Source organism: Symphalangus syndactylus, chromosome 24 (genome assembly GCF_028878055.3).
Source record: "Symphalangus syndactylus isolate Jambi chromosome 24, NHGRI_mSymSyn1-v2.1_pri, whole genome shotgun sequence".
NCBI classification, from domain to species: domain Eukaryota; kingdom Metazoa; phylum Chordata; class Mammalia; order Primates; family Hylobatidae; genus Symphalangus; species Symphalangus syndactylus.
In genome coordinates, this window is record NC_072446.2 from 54,757,870 (window position 1) to 54,782,324 (window position 24,455).

Consider the following 24,455-nt stretch of genomic DNA (forward strand, 5'->3'; position numbering starts at 1 on the left):
ATCAGATTTTCCAAATAGTTGCCATTTAGCAAATGCTTCTGTAACAGGATTGTAACTGGTATTAATACATCTAATCCACACAATCACCCTCTGTGATATATACATAGCCAATCTTCATTATTCATGAATCCCATATTTGCAAATATGTCTACTCATTGAAATTTATTTTTAATCCCAAAATTAATAATCATGGTACTTTCGCAGTCATTTGTGGACATGCACAGAGCAGCGAAAAATTGAGTCACCCAACACACACACTCCCAGCTGGTAACAAATGAGGACACGCAGCCTTCTGCTTTCAGCCCTTGCACAGAGATGACCAGAGGGGGAAACTGTAGGGAGCAGCACAGTGTAGCATAGTGTAACTTACAGAAAATTTGGCCTGAGGACGGCTCCTTACTGATTCTTCACTTGAGAACTGCAATATTACTTACATAGAGTCCATTAAGGAAAAGCCTAACTTAGGAGCGTACTTTTGTAACAAAAAGCAGTCTTGGCCAATCACAGCAGTCAAGCTTCAGTCAATCACAGGTTGCCAACTTATCTGGCCATGTTCAAATAACCCAAAAGATCAAGCTGTTTCTGTACCTCACTTCTGTTTTCGAGAGCTCCCCAAACCTCTTCTGGTTCTGAGGCCCACTCAATTGGCAAATTGTTCATTGCTCAGTTAAACTGTGTTATTTAATTTATCTAGGGCCCGGGCATGGTGGCTCACGCCTCTAATCCCAGCACTTTGGGAGGCTGAAGCAGGCGGATCGCCTGAGGTCAGGAGTTCAAGACCAGCTTAGCCAATGTGGTGAAACCTCTACTAAAAATACAAAAATTAGCCAGGCGTCATGGCGCACATTGGTTGTCCCAGCTACTTGGGAGGCTGAGGAAGGAGAATGGCTTGAACCGAGGAGGCAGAGTTTGCAGTGAGCAGAGATTGCACCACTGCACTCCAGCCCGGGCGGCAAAGCAAGACTCTGCCTTCAAAAAAAAAAAAAAAAAAAAAAAAAAATTATCTTGGGGTTTGGTTTTAACAAGAAGCTCTGGCTCTCTAGAGTTTAGGCATTTAAGTCATTTTCTGATGGTCAGAAAGCTGATAAATGGAGGACTGCATGAGCCAAGCAGTTAAAGTATATGAAGTGAAGAAGCTGATGATTGAATCAGTAGAGTTCTTAATAAGTGAGCAAAGGGAATAAAATGAAATCATAAAAACACAACCTAAGGCCGGGCACGGTGGCTCACACCTGTAATCCCAGGAAGGCAGGAGATAGAGACCATCCTGGCTAACACGGTGAAACCCTGTCTCTACTAAAAAAAAAAAAAAATACAAAAAATTAGCTGGGCTTGGTGGCAAGTGCCTGTAGTCCCAGCTACTCGGGAGGCTGAGGCAGGAGAATGGCGTGAGCCCGGGAGGCGGAGCTTGCAGTGAGCTGAGATCGCGCCACTGCACTCCAGCCTGGGCAACACAGCGAAACTCCTCTCAAAAAAAAAACAAAAAAAAAACACAACCTAAAAGAAGGCATAAGACTTAAGAAACTGAAACAATGAACAGATGAGACAGAAAACAAATAGTAAGATGACAGATTTAAATCTAACCATATCAATAATCTTTTTTTGTCTTTTGAGACACAGTCTTGCTCTGTCGCCCAGGCTGGAGTGCAGTGGCACAATCTCAGCTCACTACAACCTCAGTATCCCGGGATCAGGTGATTTTGTGCCTCAGCCTCCCGAGTAGCTAGGTTTATAGGTGTTGTACCACTATGCCCAGCTAATTTTTTTTTTGTTACTTTTTTAGTAGAGACGAGGTTTCACCATGTTGTCCAGGCTGCTCTCGAACTCCTGGCCTCAAATGATCCATCTTCCTTGGCCTCCCAAAGTGCTGGGATTGCAGGCGTGAGCCAACGTGCCTGGCCATGAATAATCACTTTAAATATAAATGTTCTAAATGGCCCAATTACAAAGCAGACTAGAAAAACAGTTTGGTGGTTCCTCAAAATGCTAAACACAGAATTACATGATCCAATGATTCCACTCATAGGTACATACTCAAAAGAATTGAAAGCAGGGACTAAAAAAGATACTTGTACACCAATGTGCATAGCAGTGTTATTCATAATAGACTAAAGACAGAACCAGCCAAAGTGTCCAGAGCGTGACATATACTCCCATATACAATGGGAGTATCATTCAGCTTTAAAAAGGAATGAAATTCTGAGACTTGTAACAACATGGACAAACTTGAAAACACTATGCTAAGAAAAATAAGCCAGACACAAAAGGAAAAATAATATGATTTCATTTACATAAGGTAACTAGAATAGGCAAATTTATAAAGATAGGAAGTGGGGAGGGGGACAAGGAGTTACTGTTTAATGGGTAGAGTTTCTCTTTGGGATGATAAAATTGTTCTGGAAATAGACATTGGTGACGCACAACAATTTGAACATACTTGGTTCCATTGAATTGTACACTTAAAAACAGTCAAAATGGTAATTTTATGTTATGTATGTTTTATCCCAATAAAAAGAGGGGGCAGAGATTCTCAAACTGTATAAAAAAGCCAGACCCGGCCAGGCGCGGTGGCTCACACCTGCAATCCCAGCACTTTGGGAGGCGGAGGCGGGCGGATCACGAGGTCAGGAGATCAAGACTATCCTGGCTAACACAGTGAAACCCCATCTCTACTAAAAAAAAAAAAACAAAAAAATTAACCAGGCATGGTGGCGCGCCTGTAGTCCCAGCTACTCGGGAGGCTGAGACAGGAGAATGGCATGAAACCGGGTGGTGGGGCTTGCAGTGAGCCAAGATCGCACTACTGCACTCCAGCCTGGGCAACAGAGCGAGACTCCATCTCAAAAAAAAATAAAAAATAAAAAATAAAAATAAAAAAAAGCCAGACCAAACTTTTATGTTACCTACAAAAATGTCCATTTTAAACATAAATATGTAAACAGGCTAAAATAAAAGGATAGAAAAAAATACACCATGCTGACACTAGTCAGAATAACTGGCTGTATTAATGACAAATAAAATAGATTTCTGAGCAAATATAAACCAAGAATAATGAAGGTCATTTCATAATAAGTGTTTATCCATCAAAAAAACTAGAACAATGTTAAGCATTTATGTACCTAATAAAAGAGCTTCAAAATACACGGACCAAAAACCAATAGAACTGAAAGGAGAAACAGAAAAATCCAAAAGTTATAGTCAAAATTTCACAGCAGCAGAAAATGTATCCTTTTCAAATATACATAAAACATTTATAGAGACCATATTCTGAACCAGTCTGATAAACTTCAACAGATCTCAAATTAAATATGATCTCTGATAAGGGAATTAAATTAAAAACCACGAACAGGAAAAAACACCAGGAAAATCTCCCATGTGTGTGAAAATTAAGCAACACTCTTAAATAACCAATGGGCCAAAGGGAGTTTTAGAATATATTTTTAAGTGGATGAAAATGAAAATACAACACGTCAATATTTGTGGCACACTGTTTAAACAATATCTAGAAGGCAATTTATGGCACTCAAGATCTATATCAGAGAGGAAGAAATGTCTCAAAACAATGACCTCAGCTTCTACCTTAATAAACAAGAGAAAAAACAAGTTGAACCCAAAGTAAGCATAACAAAGAAATAAATATAAGAGCAGAATCAAAGAAATAGAAAACAGAAAAACAATAAAGAAAAGCAGTGAAACCATAAATCTGAAAACAGTATAGCCAGACTGATAATGGGACAAAACAAAGAAAGTAGAATTACAAGCATCAGGAATGAAAGAGGTAACATCACTACAGATTCTAACAATATTAAAAGGACAATAATAAGTTAATAGGAAGAAAAAAGAAAACAAAAGAGAAGTAAAAACAGGAGTGAAAACATTTTAATAACAAAAAAAAGGATAGTAAGAAAATACTATGAACAACTTTATGTCAGCCAATTCAACTACTTAGATCAGGGGTGTCCAATCTTTTGGCTTCCCTGGGCCACTTTGGAAGAAGAATTGTCTTGGGCCACTAATACTAACGACAGCTGATGAACTGAAAAAAAAAAAAGAAAAGGTCTGTGCATAAATCTCATGATGTTTTAAGAAAGTTTACGAATTTGTGCTGGGCTGCAGTCAAAGCATCCTGGGTCGCATGCGGCTTGCAAGCCACAGGTTGGACAAGCTTGACTTAGATGAAATGGGCAAAATCTGTGAAAGATACAAACTAAAAAAGCTCATCCAAAAAATAAATAAATAAATAGGTAACCTTAATAGTTCTAGATCTACTAACGAAACTTAATTTGCAGCTTAAAGCCTTCCCACAAAACTCCAAGTCCAGATGGCCTCACTGGTAAATTCTATCAAACATTTTAGGAAGAAACAATACTAACTCTATACAAACTCTTCCAAAAAACTGAAGGAATTCAATTTGAGGTCAACATTATTCTGACATCTAAACTAGACATTACAAGAATGCTACAAATATCTTTTGTGAACAGAGACGTAAAAATTCTCAAGAAAACTTTAGCAAACTGAATTCAACAGTATATAAAAATAATACAACATGATTAAGTGGGGGTTTATCCAAGGAATGCAAGGTGGCTTTAGCATTTAAAGACCAGTAATTCACCATATGACTAGACCAAAAAATGCAAACCACAGAATGAACTAAAACTATAAAACTTCTCTAAGAAAACAAGGAGACCTTGGCTTTGACAAAGGATTCCTTAAATACAAAAAGCAGAAATATAAAGGGAAAAAATTAATCAGACTTCATTAAAATTTTTAAATGTTTGCTCCCAAGACACTGTTAAGAAGTAAAAAGACAAGCCACAGATCAAAAGAAAATATTTGCAAAAGATATATCAAACTAAGGATTTCTATCTAGAATATGTAACAAACTCTACATTTAAGTAAGACAACCGAAGGTAAAAATGGGCAAAAGATCTGAACAGATGCCTCACCCCGCCCGTGATGATATACAGAAAGCAAATAAGCATCTGAAGGAAATGCAAGTTAAAACCACAATAAGGTAACAGTACACTGGACTACCTAAAACTAAAAAGGCTAACTATATCAAGTGGTGGTGAGGAAGGTGAGCAACTGGAACCCTGATATGCTGCTGTTGCCAATGTAAAATGGCACAACCAGTTTGGGGAAAAAAAAAAGTCTGGCAGGTTTTTCTTTTTAAGTAATTACACACCTATTATACAATCCAACCATTTCACTCCTAATGTTTTTCCCCCAAACAAATGCAAGCATATGTCCCTACAATGACTCATACACAGATGTTCATAGGTTTTCTTTTTCTGAAAGCGGAAAACTGGAAACAATCCCAATGTTCATCAATCATGTGAATAAATAAATAAAATGTGGTGTATCTACACACAGAATACTATCCAAAAATTAAAAGACGAGGCAGGCAGATACTTGAGGTCAGGAGTTCAAGACCAGCCTGGCCAACATGGTGAAACTCCGTCTCTACTAAAAATACAAAAATTAGCCGGGTGTGGTGGCATGCGCCTGTAATCCCAGCTGCTCGGGAGGCTGAGGCAGAAGAATTGCTTGAACCCGGAAGGTGGAGGTTGCAGTGAGCCAAGATCGCACCACTGCACTCCAGCCTGGGCAACAGAGTGAGACTCCATCTCAAAAAAAAAAAAGAAAAAAGAAACTACTGACACATACAACAACGGAAGAATTTCAAAATAAATATGCTGAATGAAAGTAACAGGGGCAAAAAATGAGTATATACTATATAATCTCATTTATAAAAAATTACAGAAAATGAAAACTTATCATAGGGTCAGAAAGCAAACCAATCAGTGGTTGACAAAAGACAGGTGGCAGGGAGGGATGGTAGAAAGGAACTACAAAAGGGCAGAAGGAATGTTTTAGAGGTCACGTTCACTGTCTTGGTTGTGCTGGTTTCACAGATGTATGCACTGTATTAAATCATATACTTTAAGCCCAGGAGTTTGAGGCTGCAGTGAGCTGTGATTGCACACTACATTCCAGCCTGGTGACAGAGCAAGACCTCATCTCTAAAAAAAGTTAAAAGAAAATTGTACACTTTAATTACCTGCAGTTTATTCTATGTCAAGTATACCTCAACAAATCTGCAAAAACGCCAAAGGTTGGGGGAGGTTTCAAGGAAAGCCAGAGAATGAGAGAGAAAATAAAAATAAAAATACATGAGTCTAGGAGGACCAGTATCCTGAGTCTGGAAAGGGAAGAGAAAAAGGTGAAGAAATCATCAAATAGCATTCCCTAAAACCGAAGAACATAAGACTCCAGACTCAAAGAGTGAGCCATGTACTGATCAAAATGAATCTGAATTTAAAATAACATCTATACCTACGTACCTAATAATGAAAGTTTACACTATCAAGAAAAAGATCTTTTTAAAATCTAGGAAGGAAAACTGATCACAAAAGAATGAAAGCATACAAGCATAAAAATTAAGTCCTTCTGGTTCCCACACTAGCTCTGACATTTATCAGCTGAGTGACCTTGGGTATGATACTCAACCCTGCTGTGCTTCCATTTTCTCATCTGTAAAATAAACATAACAATAATCATTATTTTTCTGAGATGGAGTCTCGCTCTGTCACCAGGCTGGAGTGCAGTGGCGGGATCTTGGCTCACTGCAATCTCCGCCTCCCAGGTTCAAGTGATTCTCCTACCTTAGCCTCCCAAGTAGCTGGGACTACAGGCGCGCCACCACGCGCAGCTAATTTTTGTATTTTTAGTAGAGATGGGGTTTCACCATGTTAGCCAGGATGGTCTGGATCTCTTGACCTCGTGATCCACCCACCTCAGCCTCCCAAAGTGCTGGGATTACAGGTGTGAGCCACCGCACCCGGCCAATAAACACAGTAATTATTATAACGTAATAACAATATTGGTTGCCTCTAAATATCATGCTTCTATTATTTGTATGTAATAAAAATAATTACAACAGTAGGAGTCATGTGGTTGTGAGGATCAAACAAGTTATAATAAAGTTCTTAAAACAATGGTAAATGCTATATAACTGCTGATTAAATAAATACATCACATTAACACCGAACTTGTCATCAACACTACTAGATGAGAGAGTACAAAAGAACAATCTCTTTCAAAGTTTTAAGGGAACCTAATATTAAAACTCGAATTCCTGGCCAGGTGCGGTGGCTCATACCTGTAATCCCAGCACTTTGGGAGGCAGAGGCTGGTGGACCACCTGAGGTCAGGAGTTCAAGATCAGCTTGGCCAACATGGTGAAACCCCATCTCTACTAAAACTACAAAAATTAGCCGGGCGTGGTGGCGCGCCTGTAGTCCCAGCTATTCGGGAGGCTGAGGCAGGAGAATGGCTTGAACCCGGGAGGTGGAGGTTGCAGTGAGCCGAGATCACACCACTGCACTCCAGCCTGGGTGACAGAGCTAGACTCCGTCTCAAAGAAAAAAAAAAAAAACCTCGAATTCCATGCCTAACTAATGATCATTCACGTGTATAAGGGTACAATGCAGCTATTTTGGGTCCTACAATGACTCCGAAATCTCACATCCCACACAGCATTTCTTAAGAATTAAGAATAAGGAGGCCAAGGTGGGCGGATCACAAGGTCAGGAGATCGAGACCATCCTGGCTAACATGGTGAAACCCCGTCTCTGCTAAAAATACAAAAAAAATAGCTGGGTGTGGTGGCGGGCGCCTGTAGTCCCACCTACTTGGGAGGCTGGGGCAGGAGAATGGCATGAACCCAGGAGGCGGAGCTTGCAGAGCGCCGAGATTGCACCACTGCACTCCAGCCTGGGCGACAGAGCGAGACTCCGTCTCAAGAAAAAAAAAAAAAAAAGAAGAAGAATAAAAACTAAGAAAAGGATTTAAAGGAGGAAAGGTGGGCCAGGCGCCGTGGCTCACGCCTGTAATCCCAGCACAAGGGAGGCCCAGGGAGGCGGATCACGTGAGGTCACGACAGAGACCAGCATAGCCAACATGGCAAAACCCCGTCTCTACTAAAAATACAAAAAAAAAAAAAACGGCCAGGTGTGGTGGCTCATGCCTTTAGTCTCAGCACTGTGGGAGGCTGAGGCAGGCGGATCACCTGAGGTCAGGAGTTTGAGACCAGCCTGACCAACATGGCAAAACCCTGTCTCTACTAAAAAAAAAATCAGATGGGCGTGGCGGTGCACACCTGTAGTCCTAGATGCTCCGGAGGCTGAGGCAGAAGAATGGCTTGAACCCCGGAGGCCGGAGGTTGCAGTGAGCCGAGATCATGCCACTGTACTCCAGCCTAAGAGACATAGCGAGACTCCGTCTCTAAATAAATAAATAAATGAATAAAGATGATGATCCAGAAAACAGTACCTCCCACTGAAGAAAGATATGATAGCAATAATAATAATAAAATCCCAGATGCAGCTTTCCAGCAAGCCTACAGAATAGCCAGGTGTAACAGCAACAAAAATAGACCCCAAGGAGGACTCTTCAAGAAGAAAGATGACTCTTGATAGACTACCTGGTAAAATAGAGTCTGGGCGCGGCAAGATGGAAAGTGGAAAAAGAAAGGCACCCCCAGGGAAAAAGACAAAAGCAGCACAAAAAAACAGAATCACAGTACATAACCTGAATCTACACAGTGTCAACAGTCAACTATTCTATTTGATTTTTCAGCTTTTTAAATCTGTATAGTCAAAGCCCTGATCATTTAATTTTGGATGCCCACAACGCAAAAGTACAGCTGACAAACTTGAGGTGAAAGGGAAGAAAAGCTAAGATCGACCTTAGAAAGCATTAAGTCAAGGGATACTTTACACAGGCGATGGAATGAAAAAGGCAAATTACTTAGTTATAACGCTTACCAATAAAAATATATATCTAGTGATTTACTCCATTAAGAGTATAGAGGGAGGGCTGAATAAGTGACTAAATTCTCTCCTATTCCAGCTAGAATTCAACAGATCTAAAAGTGATAAAGTATAAGTATGATACTTAGAGACAGAACCAAAACAGTTAAAGGTGGAGAAATCGGATGAGAAGGAGTAGAGCAAGAGCTGTTGCTTTTTGTTTAACCCACATGCAAGTAAAGTTCAATAAAGTTCGATTAAAATTTTACAAAGGAAACAAGTATTCAATTTAGCAGTTGCTTTTTGAAAAAAACAAGAAATAGTGGGAATGTCACTAAAACAAGGCTTTTGGTTCCTCCTTGGATAGAAGCCAAGAAAGTTAAAAAAAAAAAAAGCAGAAACAAGTTCACAGTGACAGGCAAGCACTGCCTTCAAAAACTAAGGAGTGAGGTACGCGTGATGTGCCTCCGAACCTTTCCAATCCAGAAATTCTAATTAAGAGTACAAAATCGAATCCGCACGGAATGACGAAAACAATAAAAACAAAACTCAATAAGGGCCAAAAATCTACTTACGTATTAACTAACAACAAAAATTGTACTGCTCAAGTACATCCAGTAATCTTGAAAATTTCAACAAGCACCCACCCTGTCCAGTAGTCAGGGCACATAGAGAAGGGTAACTTCTCAGAATTCTATAGCGCTCATCCTGGACCCGACATACTGCTTTCAGCGTCCAATCTAACCAAAACAACAAATGGTCCTGAACACTAGGAGAAAAACCTTTCAGGCACGATTGGTAAACAACGAAAAGCTCGCCGCCAGGGATTCCTTTACAAGGTTGTCAAAAAGCTGGCCTCCAAATCCGTGCAACCATAACCCGCTAGTTCAGCCGACCTGGCATGCGTTGCTCAACAACAGCCTCCGAACCTCTTCCGAGACCCAAAATGCGCGGTCTCGAGAGGAAACAAAGCAGGGGGCGGGGCCTTCCGGTGCCGGGAAAAAGCGGGTAGGGGAGGAGCGACCCTCCTGCGAGTTCGGAACCCCATAGGCCCTTGCCCCGCCGAGGGTCCCGAATCCCTCGCCCCCGGGGGGCTGAACCCCACAGCCCACGTCCCACCGCGTGTGGGGCTACGACTGTTAGCGAGGCTGGCAACAGGGCGCGAGCTCCAGCAAGGCTCCCCAGGGGCAGGCGGCGGAGCCCGAGGGCCGCGGCCTAGACGTGCCAGGAGCCCCGGCTCAAGTGTGGCGGCCGCCTGGCGCCTCCTCACCTTCTCTTCCACGCAGTTGACTATGATGGACGGGTACTTGCGGCTGAGCCAGCGGAAGAACGCCGGGACTCCCATAGCGGCACACGGCTGTAGGCGGCGGCCGACGGGCTGACGAGCGTAACCAAAGAGACGGGAGCAGCGGCTGAGGGCACCAGCACTTCCTCCCACGTGCGCGCTGAAGACCGGAGGTGACGTCACGGCGCCGCCGCCGAGGAAGCTGGGAAGGAGGCTCCGCTGGGTGAGGGAGCGGCGGAAAAGGGCCTTGCCGGGCTGCTTGTGTGAGGTGGAGTCCGGCTGCAGACCGGGTGGCGAAGGCTGCAGCTCGCCCTCGGCGGTCCCAGCCCCGGAGCGCGAGGCCGAGCGCGTCTGAGTCGCGGGGGCTCACGGGCGACTGCTCTGCCGCGGCTCCGCCGGGATTTCCCAGCCCCAGCCCTCCGGCTCCCTGGGCACAGAATCGCTGCGCTCTGCATGCCCGGGAGGAGGTCTCCGTTGCCCGTTTGGTCACCTCTTGTTTGGAAGAAGATGTCTTTTGTCTCTGTTCTCACCCATCTCCATCTAGGGTAGAATCGAAGCATCCAAACTCACTCGTTACTTCCATTTCCTGGTTTCTCCTAGTTTTGTGCCGCAGTACGTACCTGGACTATAAAAAGGAGCATTTTAAAGTATTTTACAGTAATAATGGCTGCTTTGCACCAATAATTTGCTTGTTATGCAAATAAATAATTATAATACCGAATGGAATCTAGCCGGTATTTAGCATCCAATACAACCTTCCAGCTACAATTATGGGTATAAAATAGTTGCTAATATGATTTTCCAGCATTTACTGAACCTTTACAGTGTACCAAGACATTGACTAAGGGATTGTCCTATGTAATCATCACTTGAGCCTTGTGAGGGTACTGTTAGCACCCTCGTGTAAATGATAAGAAAGCCAAGTTACAGAGGGGTTAAGTCACTTATGCAGATAGCTTCTGTTTCAGTTCAAGCAAAGGTCATTTTTAATCCGTCCTTGTTCTAACATGGTACTTTTATCCTTTGTTTTCTGGTGGTCCCAAACGAATTTTTTTCATATGAAAGGAGAGGTCTGGAAGAGGAGGTATATTTGTCCATTTGCTCAAGCCTGGAAGTCTCCCTGAATCCCCTCTTGGTTTGACACACATCACACACAATGCTAAATGCTAACCTTATGAGGCCTCTGTGAAAGTATTCCTCCGAGTTACCTGGCAGGCAGTATTTATTGCCCCCTCCTCTGTGGTCTGATGACTACTTTGTTTAAACTACTAGTGTGGAAATTAGAGAAATAGTCATCCCGTGTTTTACTTAAGGATAGCCAAAACTATTCCAAAGTATTATGTCTATGGTGAAATTCCTCCTTTTACCTGGAAACAGCCCCTCTGGTTTCCCTGGGAGGTGCTGTTATAGGAACATGTACAGCATAGGCAGTTCAGGGATAGACAGCTGGCCAAGTTGAGCCATTTAGAATCCTTAACCAGCATTTTGGCGGGTTGGGAGGGTTTATTGTTTTGTTTTTGTTTTTTCAGACGGAGTCTCACTCAGTCACCCAGGCTGGAGTGCAGTGGCAAGATCTAGGCTCACTGCAACCTCCACCTCCCGGGTTCAAGCGATTCCCCTGCCTCAGCCTCCCGAGTAGCTGGGATTACAGGCACCTGCCATGACGCCCCGCTGATTTTTGTGTTTTTAGTTGAGACGGGGTTTCACCATGTTGGCCAGGCTGGTCTCGAACTCCTAACCTCAGGTGATCCGCCCACCTCGGCCGTCCAGAGTGCTGGGATTACAGGTGTGAGCCACTGCGCCCAGCCTTACCAGCATTTTTGAGCTTTGAACCATAAGAAATTTAAGACTGCATCTTTCCGGTGCGTGAACACTAAAAGATAAGAATTGGGACTTGTTGCCAGCAGGCAATGAGAAAAGCAGGGTTAATTCCCTGGTTCCATTTAAATCCCTCTCTTCCTGCAGTTTGATTAAGTCTGTCCTTTGATTCTGTGAGCTAAAAAAGTTTTTTTTGTTTTTTTTAAGACAAAGTCTCACTCTGTTACCAGGCTGGAGTGCAGTGGCGCCATCTCAGTTCACTGCAACCTCCACTTCCCGGGTTCAAGCGATTCTCCTGCCTCAGCCTCCGGAGTAGCCGGGACTACCAATGTGCGCCACCACGCCTGGCTAATTTTTGTATTTTTAGTAGAGATGGGGTTTTACCATGTTGGCCAGGATGGTCTCAATCTCTTGACCTCGTGATCCGCCCGCCTTGGCCTCCCAAAGTACTGGTATTCCAGGCGTGAGCCACCACTCACAGCCAAAAGTTTCCTTTTGCCCTAAGCTGGCTTGGGCTAAATTCTTATCCCTTGCAAAGGAAAGAGTCCAGTAACAAAATTTGGGGAGTGCGAGCAAATTCACCTGGGTGGTGAAATTGGTTTGCATAGAAGTACAAAAATTGGAGTTTCGGCACTCAGAGAAGGGGCGGGTAAAAGAGAGAAGAAACTTGAAAGGTGGTAGGAGGATATGGACTAAGTATTGTGACACTTTCCCTGGCCCAATGTGTCCAGTAAAGCCTGTCAGACTCAGGCTTGATATGGGTTTTTCTTGTAGAAATCGAATAAAAAGTCTCCAGTTGGGGTCACTGTGGCCTGGAACCACCACCGGGTGGGCAACATAGCAGAGCTCTAGAAGCAGAAGAGGTGAGAATTTATTAGTGTTAGAAATTAGCAGGGAGGCCAGGTGTGGTGGTTCACATTTGTAATCCTAGCAAATTGGGAGACTAAGACAGGAGGATCACTTGAGCCCAAGAGTTTAAGGCTGCAGTGAGCTATGATTGCACCACTGCGCTACAGCCTGGGTGACAGAGTGAGACACTATCTAAAAAAAAAAAAAAAAAAAGAAGAGAAAAGAAAAGAGATTAGCAGAAATACTGAACCAGACTTTGGACTTATGCAGGCAGAGAACCCAGAGGTTTTGAAACATTTTTGCCTAGATCTCAAAGGAGAGAAAGGCCACAGCTAGTATCTGGATTACATTAATGTGAAAAACAATATGAAAAATATATATAGAAACTAGGATGTTTTTAAATATTCATCAATTCATTTTTAAGCCCCATTAACATTGTAATTATCATAGAAAAAAATCTCAGTTTTTTTTTTGCCTACTATTGGTCCCTCTACCAAGTGCTTCCTTTCCTTCTTTATCCTTACAAAATTCATTGTGAATAACCTGATGTATTTAAAACAGTAATTGTGGCCGTTTTGGGTTGAGATAAACATTTTTAATCAGTAGAGTAAAGCAGATTGCCCTCCATAATGTGAGTGGACCTCATTTCATCAGTTGAAGGCCTGAATAGAACAAAAAGTCTGGCCCCCAAACAAGAGGGAATTCTCTAGCCAGCTGCCCTGAGATGTAATCTGCCTTCTGAGTCCTGAATCTGCTGGCCTACACTGCAGATTTGGATTAGCCAGTCTGTATAGTTATGTGAGCCAAATCCTTATAATAAATGTCTTTATATATGCCCACATGTTGATTCCATGTCTCTAGAGAACGCTGACACTAGATTCTGGTACTAGAAGTGGTTCAAGTGGAATGGAATCTTAGGGATGCATTTTTGAAATTGGTTCTGAGGTTTCTGGAAGTGGTTCTCTAGTCTGATTAGATTAAAAACAGGAATGATTTTCCAGTAGTAAATAAAACACTGATAGTCTATGGCATGATGAAGTAGTAGAATTACACAAAATATTACCAAAACTAAAAAGCAGGATCTGGGTGACCATGCGTATGATACTTTATAACATATTTGCCAAAGTAACAAGTATAATGAGATTGGTTGCCCCTAATGTTGCTGGATGAAGTGGGAAAAGAAAAGGATGAGCTCAGGGATTCAAATTCCCAGCTCAAGTGTAACATAAGTGACCTGAAACTTTCTATTTCTTCCCTGAAAGATACCCTTATCTCCTGTAGCTGCAGAGCCAACTACGAATCACATCCTGTAAGTGGCTGAATTAAAATGCAGATTGAATTCTTGACTTTGCAGGTTGTCTACTTCTAAAGTGAGGGCATTGATGGGGAACGAATAGGATCCTGGAAGTTGGAATGGGGGCATATGGAAAATCCTTGATGGCACTGGGGACATTGAGTTCCTAAATTCCAATGAGTCATCTTTGCCTGTAGAAGCATTTTCTCCACCCCAGTAGATATATCCTCTCCACCCCCACCTGAGGGAACTAACCTTTCATTGCTTAAGGAATCTATCATGACCTTCCCTGATACAGTTGTCTCGCAAGACAATGCTGATTCTCCTCAGGACACACCCCCATTACCCCTCTTGGCTTCTAGAACTGTAACTAGACTTAAGTCCTAGCAGTCCCAAAAGGTGAGGCACAAAATGTGATCCACAAGACATACTACACTCCAAAAGAACTACTTGAGTTTTCTAATTTAGTCAGAAATTCAGGGAATATGTGTGAGAATGGAAATTAAAGGTGTGGGATAAAGATGGAAGAAACATAAAATTGAATCAGGCTGAATGTATTAATAGGGGCCGATTGAGCAGGATTTCTGCATTTAATGTTGCAACTCAGGGAGTTAGTGCTATAACTGATGGGTTGGTTGACTGAAACGTGGACCAAAAGGTAGACCACAGTGAGTGAGTGAGAAATGCCAGGCCTACTTGGGTTTAATGTAGAGAAGAGAAAGCTCAGGGCTGGTTTACAGGTGGTTCTGCATGATGTGCAGGCACCACCTGAAAGTGGACACTGCAGCACTACAGCCCTTGAGACTGACCTTCCCTGAGCAAGAATGGATTCTGCCAGCAGATGCACCTCTTCTCTGGGTCTCCAGCCTGCTGGACTACCCCATCAGATTTTGGACTCATCAAGCCCCCACAATCGTGTGAGCCAATTTCTTCAAATAAAACTTTCTCACATCGTATTGGTCCTGTTTTTCAGGAGGATTCTAACTAATGCATTTTCAAGATGCTTCACCTCTCTAAGCTTCAGTTTCTTCATCTGTAAAATGAGGATCATAGACTTCATAGGTTTTCTGTGAAAATTCAGTGATACCATGCCCAGTGCACAGGCCAAAACTTGCTAAGAACCAGGAAGTGATCGCCATTGTATGGCTATCTGTTATGCTCCACACTGCTTTGAAGAAGCCTCACAATTTTATTAGCATGTTCCACTTATTTTGGACAATTTAATAATCTAACAGGCCTCATTTTGCCACTCCCCAGCTAGTATTAACTTTCTTTTCTTCTTTCCTTCCTTCCTTCCTTCCTCTCTCTCTTTCTCTATTTCCTTCTTTCTTTCTTTTTCTTTCTCTCGTTCGTTCATTTTTCTTTTTCAGACAGGATCTTTCTCTGTAACCCAGGTGGAAGTGTAGTGGGGCAGTGCAACCTCCCTCTCCCAGATTCAAGCAATCCTCCCACCTCAGCCTCCCAAGTAGCTTGGACTACAGGCATGCCACCACACTGCTATGGTGTTAACTTTCTAATACTGACTCTGTCTTCATTTTCCCTCACTTATATTTCCTGCTCATTTCCACTTTGCTGAGACTCGTAGTCTTCTCACCACCTTTTTTACAGCTCAAATTCTACTCATTCAAATTATCTCTTCCCCTCTTCTGCATAAAGTCTGTCCCAGCACATGAGCCCAAACTGACTCTTGCCCATTCTCATCTTCCACATCACTCCTGACTCTTCGTACATGGTATTGTGTCTTACATTATTTCCTATTTCATTTATGAACATTCTTTTTCCACTAATATTCCAGGATAACGTAGGCTTTGCTGTAGTAACAAGTAATGCCAGAAACCTCTTTAGCTTAGTTTATGTGGTATCAGGCTACTCTCCAGAGCTGTCTTCCAGGTGATGACTCGGGCATCCTGCTGTTTTCATCCTGGGATTCTGCCAGCTCAACATGGCCACCATAGTCACTACCAAAAGGGAAGACAGGGCAGGAGGGCTGCACTGGGTGTTTTTAAGGGTCAGGGTTCGTGGTGACTTATATTCTGTTGGCCAAACCCAGTCACATGGCCCTAACCCAATTGCAGGAGAGACTGGGAAAGAGTCTGAGTGCTCAAGAACAGGAAAAGGAAATAGGATTGGTGAGCACATAGCTTTGTCTCTGCCACACTCAATAGTTGCAAATCAAACTACTAAATACCAGTTTAAGATCCACAGTCTTCGCTACTTACCTTGAGCACCATAAGTAAAATAAGTTATTGCTCTGAAAGAGCCTACCATCAGTAGCAAGGACAAGATATAACCACAAAATATGAACTATTAATAAGTCACAGTTTGATCAATAATAAGTCTCCCTCTGTGGTGTATGATTAAAATCCCAAATGAATTGCACAGATAATAATTGCTACAGACACTTAGGAAAAAAGTAGAGCTCTTGTCATCTAATGGGATAAAAAAATGACAAGGAGGAAGTATTATGGAATGACACTGAGTCTTGGAATATTAAGATTTGGTTTGAAATGAGGTGTGGAAGGGGACAGTGCAGGTTCCTTGGAGGCGAGGACATGTCTTTGTATTTATCTTACGGGCATCCAGTAGGTTCTCAATAAATATTATACTTTTATTGAATTGAATTCTTAGAGCAGTAGTTCTCAAAGTGTGATTTGGAGACCCCAAGGGCCTCAGAGACTCTCTCAGAGGGTCTGTGAGGTTGAATCTATTTTCATAATATTAGGATGTTATTTACCCTATTTGTTCTCATTCTTTTTTTTTTTTTTTTTTTTTTGAGACGGAGTCTCGCTCTGTTTCGCAGGCTGGAGTGCAGTGGCGCAATCTTGGCTCACTGCAACCTCCACCTCCTGGGTTCACGCCATTCTCCTGCCTCAGCCTCCCGAGTAGCTGGGACTACGGGTGCCCGCCACCACACCCGGCTAATTTTTTGTATTTTTAGTAGAGACGCCCATGTTAGACAGGATGGTCTCAATCTCCTGACCTTGTGATCCACCCACCTCGGCCTCCCAAAGTGCTGGGATTACAGGCATGAGCCACTGCGCCCGGCCTTTTTGTTCTCATTCGGAAGTGTAACAGTGAAATTTTTCAGAGACTCTATGACATGCAGTATCAGCAAATTGAATCAGAAGCAGATGTGACAATCCAGTTGTCTTCTACCAAACCAGACATTGAAAAGATTTCCAAAAATGTAGAACAATGCCAATAGTCTCACTGATCTTTTTGCAAAAATGTAGCTATTTTCACAAAAATGTTGCTTTTTAAGATCTTATGGGTTTCTTATTTTTAAGGTAATAAATTTGTATTTTTAAATTTTCCCAGGTTTGATTTCTAACATAGTAAAAGTGAATAGATATAATCCACTTAAACAAAAGCTCCTTGGGATTTTAAGAGTATAAACGAATCCTGAGACCAAAAATTTGAGAACCTCTGTCTTAGAATGTAAAACTGGAAGTGGAATCTACGAGTTTCTCCTCCTAGAACCCATCCAAAGCTAATTTTTCACATTTCCAGGATTTTGTTATATTCAGATCTTGTCTCAAATGTTCCTTGTTACCTAAAACAGTCTGCAATCATTATCACCAAGTGTACAAATGAACATGACATTGGTGAGCAAATGTACAAAACACTTTTGTGTATATCCAGTTCTGTCTTCATTGAGCTTTAGAATATAGCTCAGAAATGTACAGAAAGGTAATACAGATATATAGACACAAAAATGTGCCTTTTTAGGGCCTCAATAAGTGTACTTTGATAAATATAGAAAGATTATTTAATTCTGGCTTGGTGCTGTGGCTCATGCCTATAATCCCAGCACTTCAGGAGGCCGAGGTGGGTAGATCACTCGAGCTCAGGAGTTTGAGACCAGGTGAAACCCTGTCTCCACAAAATATGCAAAAATTGCTGGGCATGGTGGCACATGCCTGTATTCCCAGCTACTCGGAAGGCTGAGGCAGGAGGATAGCTTGAGCCCAGGACGTCAAGGTTGCAGTGAGCCGAGATTGTGCCACTGCACTCCAGCCTGGGCAACAGAGCAAGACCCTGCCTCAAATTTAAAAAAAAAAAGAAAAGATTATTTAATTCAATTCTACACTTTCTCAATCTGTATTAATGCCTTAAGTCACTCAAAAACATTTTTGTGAGTAGTGTATCCAAAAATATGTGAAAAGGAGGTTCTGTGGTCAAATAACTTTGAGAATTCTGGATTAAATTGAGCTAAACAGACTACATTTCTGCAACCATCTTAGAGCCTTTTTGATTGTGCATTTCTAAATTTCTCTAACCCTGAAAATCCTTTTTTGCAAACCATACTTGTTATTACATGGATTTAGATGACCAATCCCATGGTCTAAACCATAACCCCAAGCAACCAAAGCCTGCTAGAACATGATTTGCTTGTAAAGCAGGTACAAGATCCTAGATCCATTACTATGGAAGGTGTCCTAGATCCATTACTATGAAAGATCTTCATACATTTCGTTCCCTAATATGACATTTGAGAAAATTCTGGCAGATTTCTGTTTAAGGCCACAGGTTGTATTGTTCCTTAAAGGAAAAGACAGGGAGTTGACAGGAGCCATATGTTTCAAAGAGCTGAACAGTAATAATTCCCTGGAAGAAGCTGGATGGAAAAGACCTCATTTAAAGGATAATAAAGTGTAAAGCACTCTGAGAAGTGTTGAAGGTAAGACCTCAACCCTACAAGCTGATAAGCAGGCCCAGACTTTTATTTATAGTGACATGAGTGACATTTATCTGCCTTTCACTAGAACATGTAATCCACTTGTCAAGTTGTGTCTTAAACGGAGACCTGATTTCTGGTCAGAGTTGGCAGGCTTCGAATACAAATGTGACTGCCCTGGCTGAAATTCCTGATTGGAAAAACAAAACAAACAAAAAATTGAGATATGAAATCATGGGATGGGGTAACTATATCAACTCAATTTCAGTTTGCCTCACAGAAGCCTTTGCCTGAAGAGGGTGTTGGCTTTGTGATAGAAAGTATGGTCTGGCAATTAAAGGAGGAGTGGAATGAATTACCAAGGGGTTCACAAACCACAACACCTCCCTACTTAGTCCCTAGGTACAGTCATAATAGAATTGTAGGTTTATCTTCCTTCCCCAAAATGTTAACCCAGTCCAGTTTTAGGAACGAAAATCGATGAATCAAGAACATCTACAAATCTGCCCAGCTGCTGTAGTTAAGGAACTATGGGGAGATCCAAGGTACAGGACTCTCTTAAGGAACTTGTGTTCTAGATATGAGATAAGGCATAAGCACATTTGAAAATAACTAGCAGTAAGCGATTTGAATAGCAGTTCAAGAGAAAGAGGCCATAGTTATTTACACATAAATTAAACAGAACTTACTATAAGAGTACGAAAGAGGGAAAGATGAAAAGGTTGCTGTGGGTAGGGACTCAAGCAAGAATTTGCGAAGAAAGTGGGATTTGAACAGGCCTTGACGGAAGAGTGAAATAAATAAGACCTCCTCTAAAATGATGTATCATTCTTTTAACTCCAGGCTATGGTGGACCTACTCCCCCACCTCTCTTTCTGTCTGTTTCTCTCTGCCTCCTTCTCTATTTCTTGTCCATAGGCTTCTTTGGCCACTTAATCCATTCTGCCACCCATTGTTCCTAAGGGCAGGGCCTTGTGCCATGGATCTGCACCTCAGCTTCGTACTAAACCATAAACACCCTAGGAAAGTCTCTTCTGTTTCCTCCCCTTGGCCTTGTGTAAAGCTATGCCCAAATATAGTTCTCTTTTTTTTATAACCTGTCAACTTTATTGTGGTATAATTTGCACATATTTAAATGCATCCATTTTAAGTGTACAGTTCAATGAGATTTGACAAATGTATACATACACTTGGGCAACCACCACTACAATCACGATATAAAACAATTTTTTCACCCCAAAAGGTCTCTTTTGCTTCTTTGTGGTAGAAACTACCTCCCTAGCCCTAGCCTCAGGAGACCGTTGATCTGCCTTTTGTCCCTATACATTAGTTTCATTAGAGTTTTATGTAAATGAAGTCATACTAGTTATAGTCTTATATCTGGCTATATTAAGTGTAATGTTTTTGAGATTCACACGTGTTGTGTTTATCAGTAGTTTTTTGGTTTTGGGGTTTTGTTTTGTTTTGTTTTTGTTTTTGTTTTTGCTGTGTGGTATCTCATTGTATAGATGTAACACAATTTGTTTACCCAGTTACTCATTGATGGATATTTGGGCTGTTGGATTTTTTTGGAGTAAAGCTAGTATGAATATTCATGCACAAGTCGTTTTGTGGAAACACATTTTCATTTCTTTGGAACAAATAGGAATAAAGGATGCATAATAGTGTATATTTGACTTTGTAAAACTACCAAACTGTTTTCCAAAGTAGTTGTGCCATTTTTCCTAAATATCTGCTTGGTGATTATAGGAGTGGCCTCCATGAGCATTATGGCCATTGTCAAAAACTGTGGAAGCCGCTGGGCACGGTGGCTCACGCCTGTAATCCTAGCCCTTTGGGAGGTTGAGGCAGGCGGATCACGAGGTCAGGAGATCAAGACCATCCTGGCTAACACAGTGAAACCCCGTCTCTACTAAAAATACAAAAAATTAGCCGGGCATGGTGGCAGGCGCCTGTAGTCCCATCTACTCGGGAGGCTGAGGCAGGAGAATGGCGTGAACCCAGGAGGCGGAGCTTGCAGTGAGCCGAGATTGCGCCATTGCACTCCAGTCTGGGCAACAGAGCAAGACTCTGTCTCAAAAAAAAAAAAAAAAAGATAGCATTAGGAGATATACCTAATGCTAAATGACGAGGTAATGGGTGCAGCACACCAACATGGCACATGTATACATATGTAACAAACCTGCACGTTGTGCACATGTACCCTAAAACTTAAAGTACAATAATAATAAAATTTTAAAAAAAATGTGGAAGCCTCTCCGGTTATCTGTTGGGTGGAATTCACACTCCCGAGTCTAGCATCCTTGGCTCTCCACTGTCTGCCCTTATTTCACTTTCCAGACTTGGCCTTCCACTGACCTGGTAAATGCTTGCTTCACTTGCTCACTCACCATTGAACCACTTTCTTATCCACAGCTGAGCCATACATGACAGTGCTTCCAGGGCTGCAAAGGGACTTAGGCTGGCCCGGTGCTGCTTTTTGCCTGGCTTTCCATGTGGCCAATGACACACAATGACCAACCAAAAGGTCAAGGTTAGGATCAACAGGATCTAGGTTAGGCATCAGCATGGATATGTGACTCACTACCTTCTTAAGACAAATTTCACAGACATTATCCATCTTGAAATTTTATTTGTCTCTAAGGAGAGCCATACCAAACATGTTTCTAGGATTTTAGAAATCCCCCTTTTTATTTATTTTTATTTTTACTTTTTTTTGTGTGTGTGACAGAGTCTCACTCTGTCGCCCAGGCTGGCGTACAGTCGTGTGATCTCAGCTCACTGCAACCTCCGCCTCCCGGATTCAAGCGATTCTCCTGCCTCAGCCTCCCAAGTAGCTGGGATTACAGGTGCATGCTACTACGCCCAGCTAATTTTTGTGTTTTTAGTAGAGACAGGGTTTCACCATGTTGGCCAGGCTGGTCTTGAACTCCTGACCTCAGGTGATCCACCCGCCTTGGCCTCCCGAAGTGCTAGGATTACAGGTGTGAGCCAACTCGCCCGGCCAGAAATCTTGTTTTTTGAAAGGAGGGGAGTACAGAGGGCATTCTCTCTTCAAAGATTCATTCAATAAAGCATCTACTATAAGCAAAGCTTTGTGGGAGATACAAACGTACTGTCTCTGCAGGATGGTTGAGAGTCACTGCCTTTGAAAAGGGAGGAAACCAGCAGAGGCTCTTAGAGAGCCTGAAGAAACTAAGTGGACTGATGTGATTTTAACTGAAGCACAAACTGGAAAATTGGAATGTATGGTTCATGACACTTACAAAGAGAAAGAAAAAGAAAAATGCAACCCACCCTGTCTCATTATTCATTCATTGCTTAAGCAAACAACTTAAATCATCTATTTGGGTGATGCTGAATTTGAATGAAGTCTGTGCCTGTTAGTAGTATCGTCATGGGCAAGATTTGGTTCCATAATGTCTCCTGGGCTCAGCTGTGGTTTCTTCAAGGTAATGCTAGTCATGAAGATTAAAACAAGATAGGAGGGGGGTGAGGGGAGAAGAATTATGCATTTTTTAAATCACCAATGGCCAATTTCACTTAGTAAGACGATATCAATTTGAAGGAGAAAATACATTAGGAATTTAGTGTACAACGTGTTTAAGCACTATTTCTCATTTCTTCTATTTTTTAAAAACCTGATTTGCACTGTTCTGTGAATCCCCATACTCTTTTCTGAAATGAATCTTCCACCTGGACTAGTGTGTTTCTTTGTCCTAACACATGTTACTTAAATAGAATCCATCAATAAACTTGAATAATAACTAAAACAGGGAATTGGACACTTGCGTTATGCAAAAATGAGTCATTATCTGGCTATGGTTGACAATGTGGGGGCTGCTTATAGTGTAGAATTTAGTCCAGCACAATAGAAGAATGCCTTAAATTAATTAGTGCTCTCAGAAATGTAACAAAGGTAAGGATCAAAAAGCTTTTCTTCCAGTGAATGGCAGGAACACGTTTCTATCTGTTTATCGTGGAATCACTTGCTTAAAGAGAACCAGCTTAGAAATCACTACCTTTTACAGAGAGCATGTTAGCCTATGGTTAGAAAAAAAAAAGGGGGGGATATTATTACACCCAAAGATGAGGAATATTTTTATGTGGCTGATCCCACCACAAAAGGTAAAACAAACGACCTAAAACTCCAAAGAAAATGCATTTTCCTTCTGTCTAGTACAAAGAGAACCCTCAAAGTGTTAGCCTGACTTTTAACATCCAATTCAGAGTCAATATTGTTTCTGACATCTCATTCATTTCTACCTAACTGCACTGCCAGGCTAGGAACACTCCTTTCCTAAAAGATGCTGCACTTGGCGGAGGAGGCAGCCCTGCTGCAGAAGACCGAGAGCCTGGAGCTCTTACTAGTGGCCCACGTCACGTGGCCTGCCTTCTAAGCCTGCTGCTGTATGTCCTTGAACGAGCCTTTCATCTCCTTTAGATCCCACTACCCTCACCCAGAAAATGAGGAGCTAAACCAAGTCACCCCTAAGGAGACTTCCAGCTCTCATGAGTCAGGATGAGGTGCTGTCTCCCTTGTCTGAATGCCTGTGACATTGGTGATCTGCATTTAACACACTGATAACTGTTATTTATCAATGGTCTGATTGCCACTTGTTTTCAGCTATGTAGGCTCCACCTCCCTTCCTGGAGTTACTCCATTCATTTAATTACCTTCAACAACTCCTGACTAAGCAGCTGATGTGCACCAGATGTGGTTGTAGGTGCTGGGTGGACAGCACAAAGTGCCTGCTCATCTAGATTTTACAGTCTTCTTGGGGTGGCAGGTTGGGGGAGAGAGAGACAGCAAACAGGTGGAAAAGACAATATATCATGCTGTGACAGTTGTGGTAGGTGCTACGAACTAAAATATAACAGGGCAAAGGGACGGGGAGTGACCATAACTGGGGACTCGAGTGCAGTGGTGCAATCACAGTTCACAGCAGCCTCGACCTCCTGGGCTCAGGCCATCCTGTAGTCCCAGCTACCGAGTAGCTGGGACTACAGGCTTGCACCGCCAAGCTCGACTACATTTAAAAAATTTTTTTTTGTAGAGATGAGCTCTTGCTTTGTTGCTCAGGCTGGTCTCGAACTCCAGGCTCAAGCAATCTTCCTGCCTCAGCCTCCCAAAGTGCTGGGATTTCAGATATAAGCCACTGTACCTGGCCCATTTTTCTATTTTTATTTATTTATTTATTTAGAGATGGAGTCTCATGCTGTCACCCAGGCTAGAGTGCAGTGGCACAATCTCAGCTCACTGCACCCTCCGCATCCCAGGGTCAAGTGATTCTCCTGCCTCAGCCTCCCGAGTAGCTGGGACTACAGGTGCCCACTACCCTGCCCGGCGAATTTTTGTATTTTTAGTAGAGATGGGGTTTCAACATGTTGGCCAAGCTGGTCTCAAACTCCTGACCTCAAGTGATTCACCTGCTTCAGCCTCCCAATCTGCTCGGATTACAGGTATGACCCACCATACCCAGCCCCATTTTTCTATTTTTTAAATTGAAGTGTAACTGACCTACCATATGATGCACAGTTAAGTGTTCAGTTGACAAGCTGTGACAATTTTATAGACCTGTGGTAGTTTTAAAACATGTCTGAAAATTCTATGACACTGTTCCCATCTTTCCCACTATTCTCATCCCATTCCTTGATTTTATTTTATTTTTATTTTTTTGAGATGGGGTCTTGCTGTGTCACCCAGGCTGGAGTGCA

General features: G+C 42.2%; 1 protein-coding gene across 2 annotated transcripts in view; it reads right to left on the reverse strand.

Moving 5' to 3' along the window:
* The window catches only part of XRN2 (5'-3' exoribonuclease 2), a 91,972-nt gene extending 78,984 nt beyond the window's left edge, over positions 1-12,988 (reverse strand). The window contains exon 1 of one of the 2 annotated variants that reach the window (XM_055265071.2): positions 10,084-12,988. In XM_055265071.2, the coding sequence (XP_055121046.2) occupies positions 10,084-10,158 (75 nt within the window). In that variant the 5' untranslated portion in view covers positions 10,159-12,988. Of the gene's footprint in view, positions 1-9,709; positions 9,767-10,083 lie in introns of those variants that run through there. The other variant, XM_063634049.1, reaches the window with a different exon arrangement.
* Between the last annotated feature and the right edge of the window lie 11,467 nt (positions 12,989-24,455).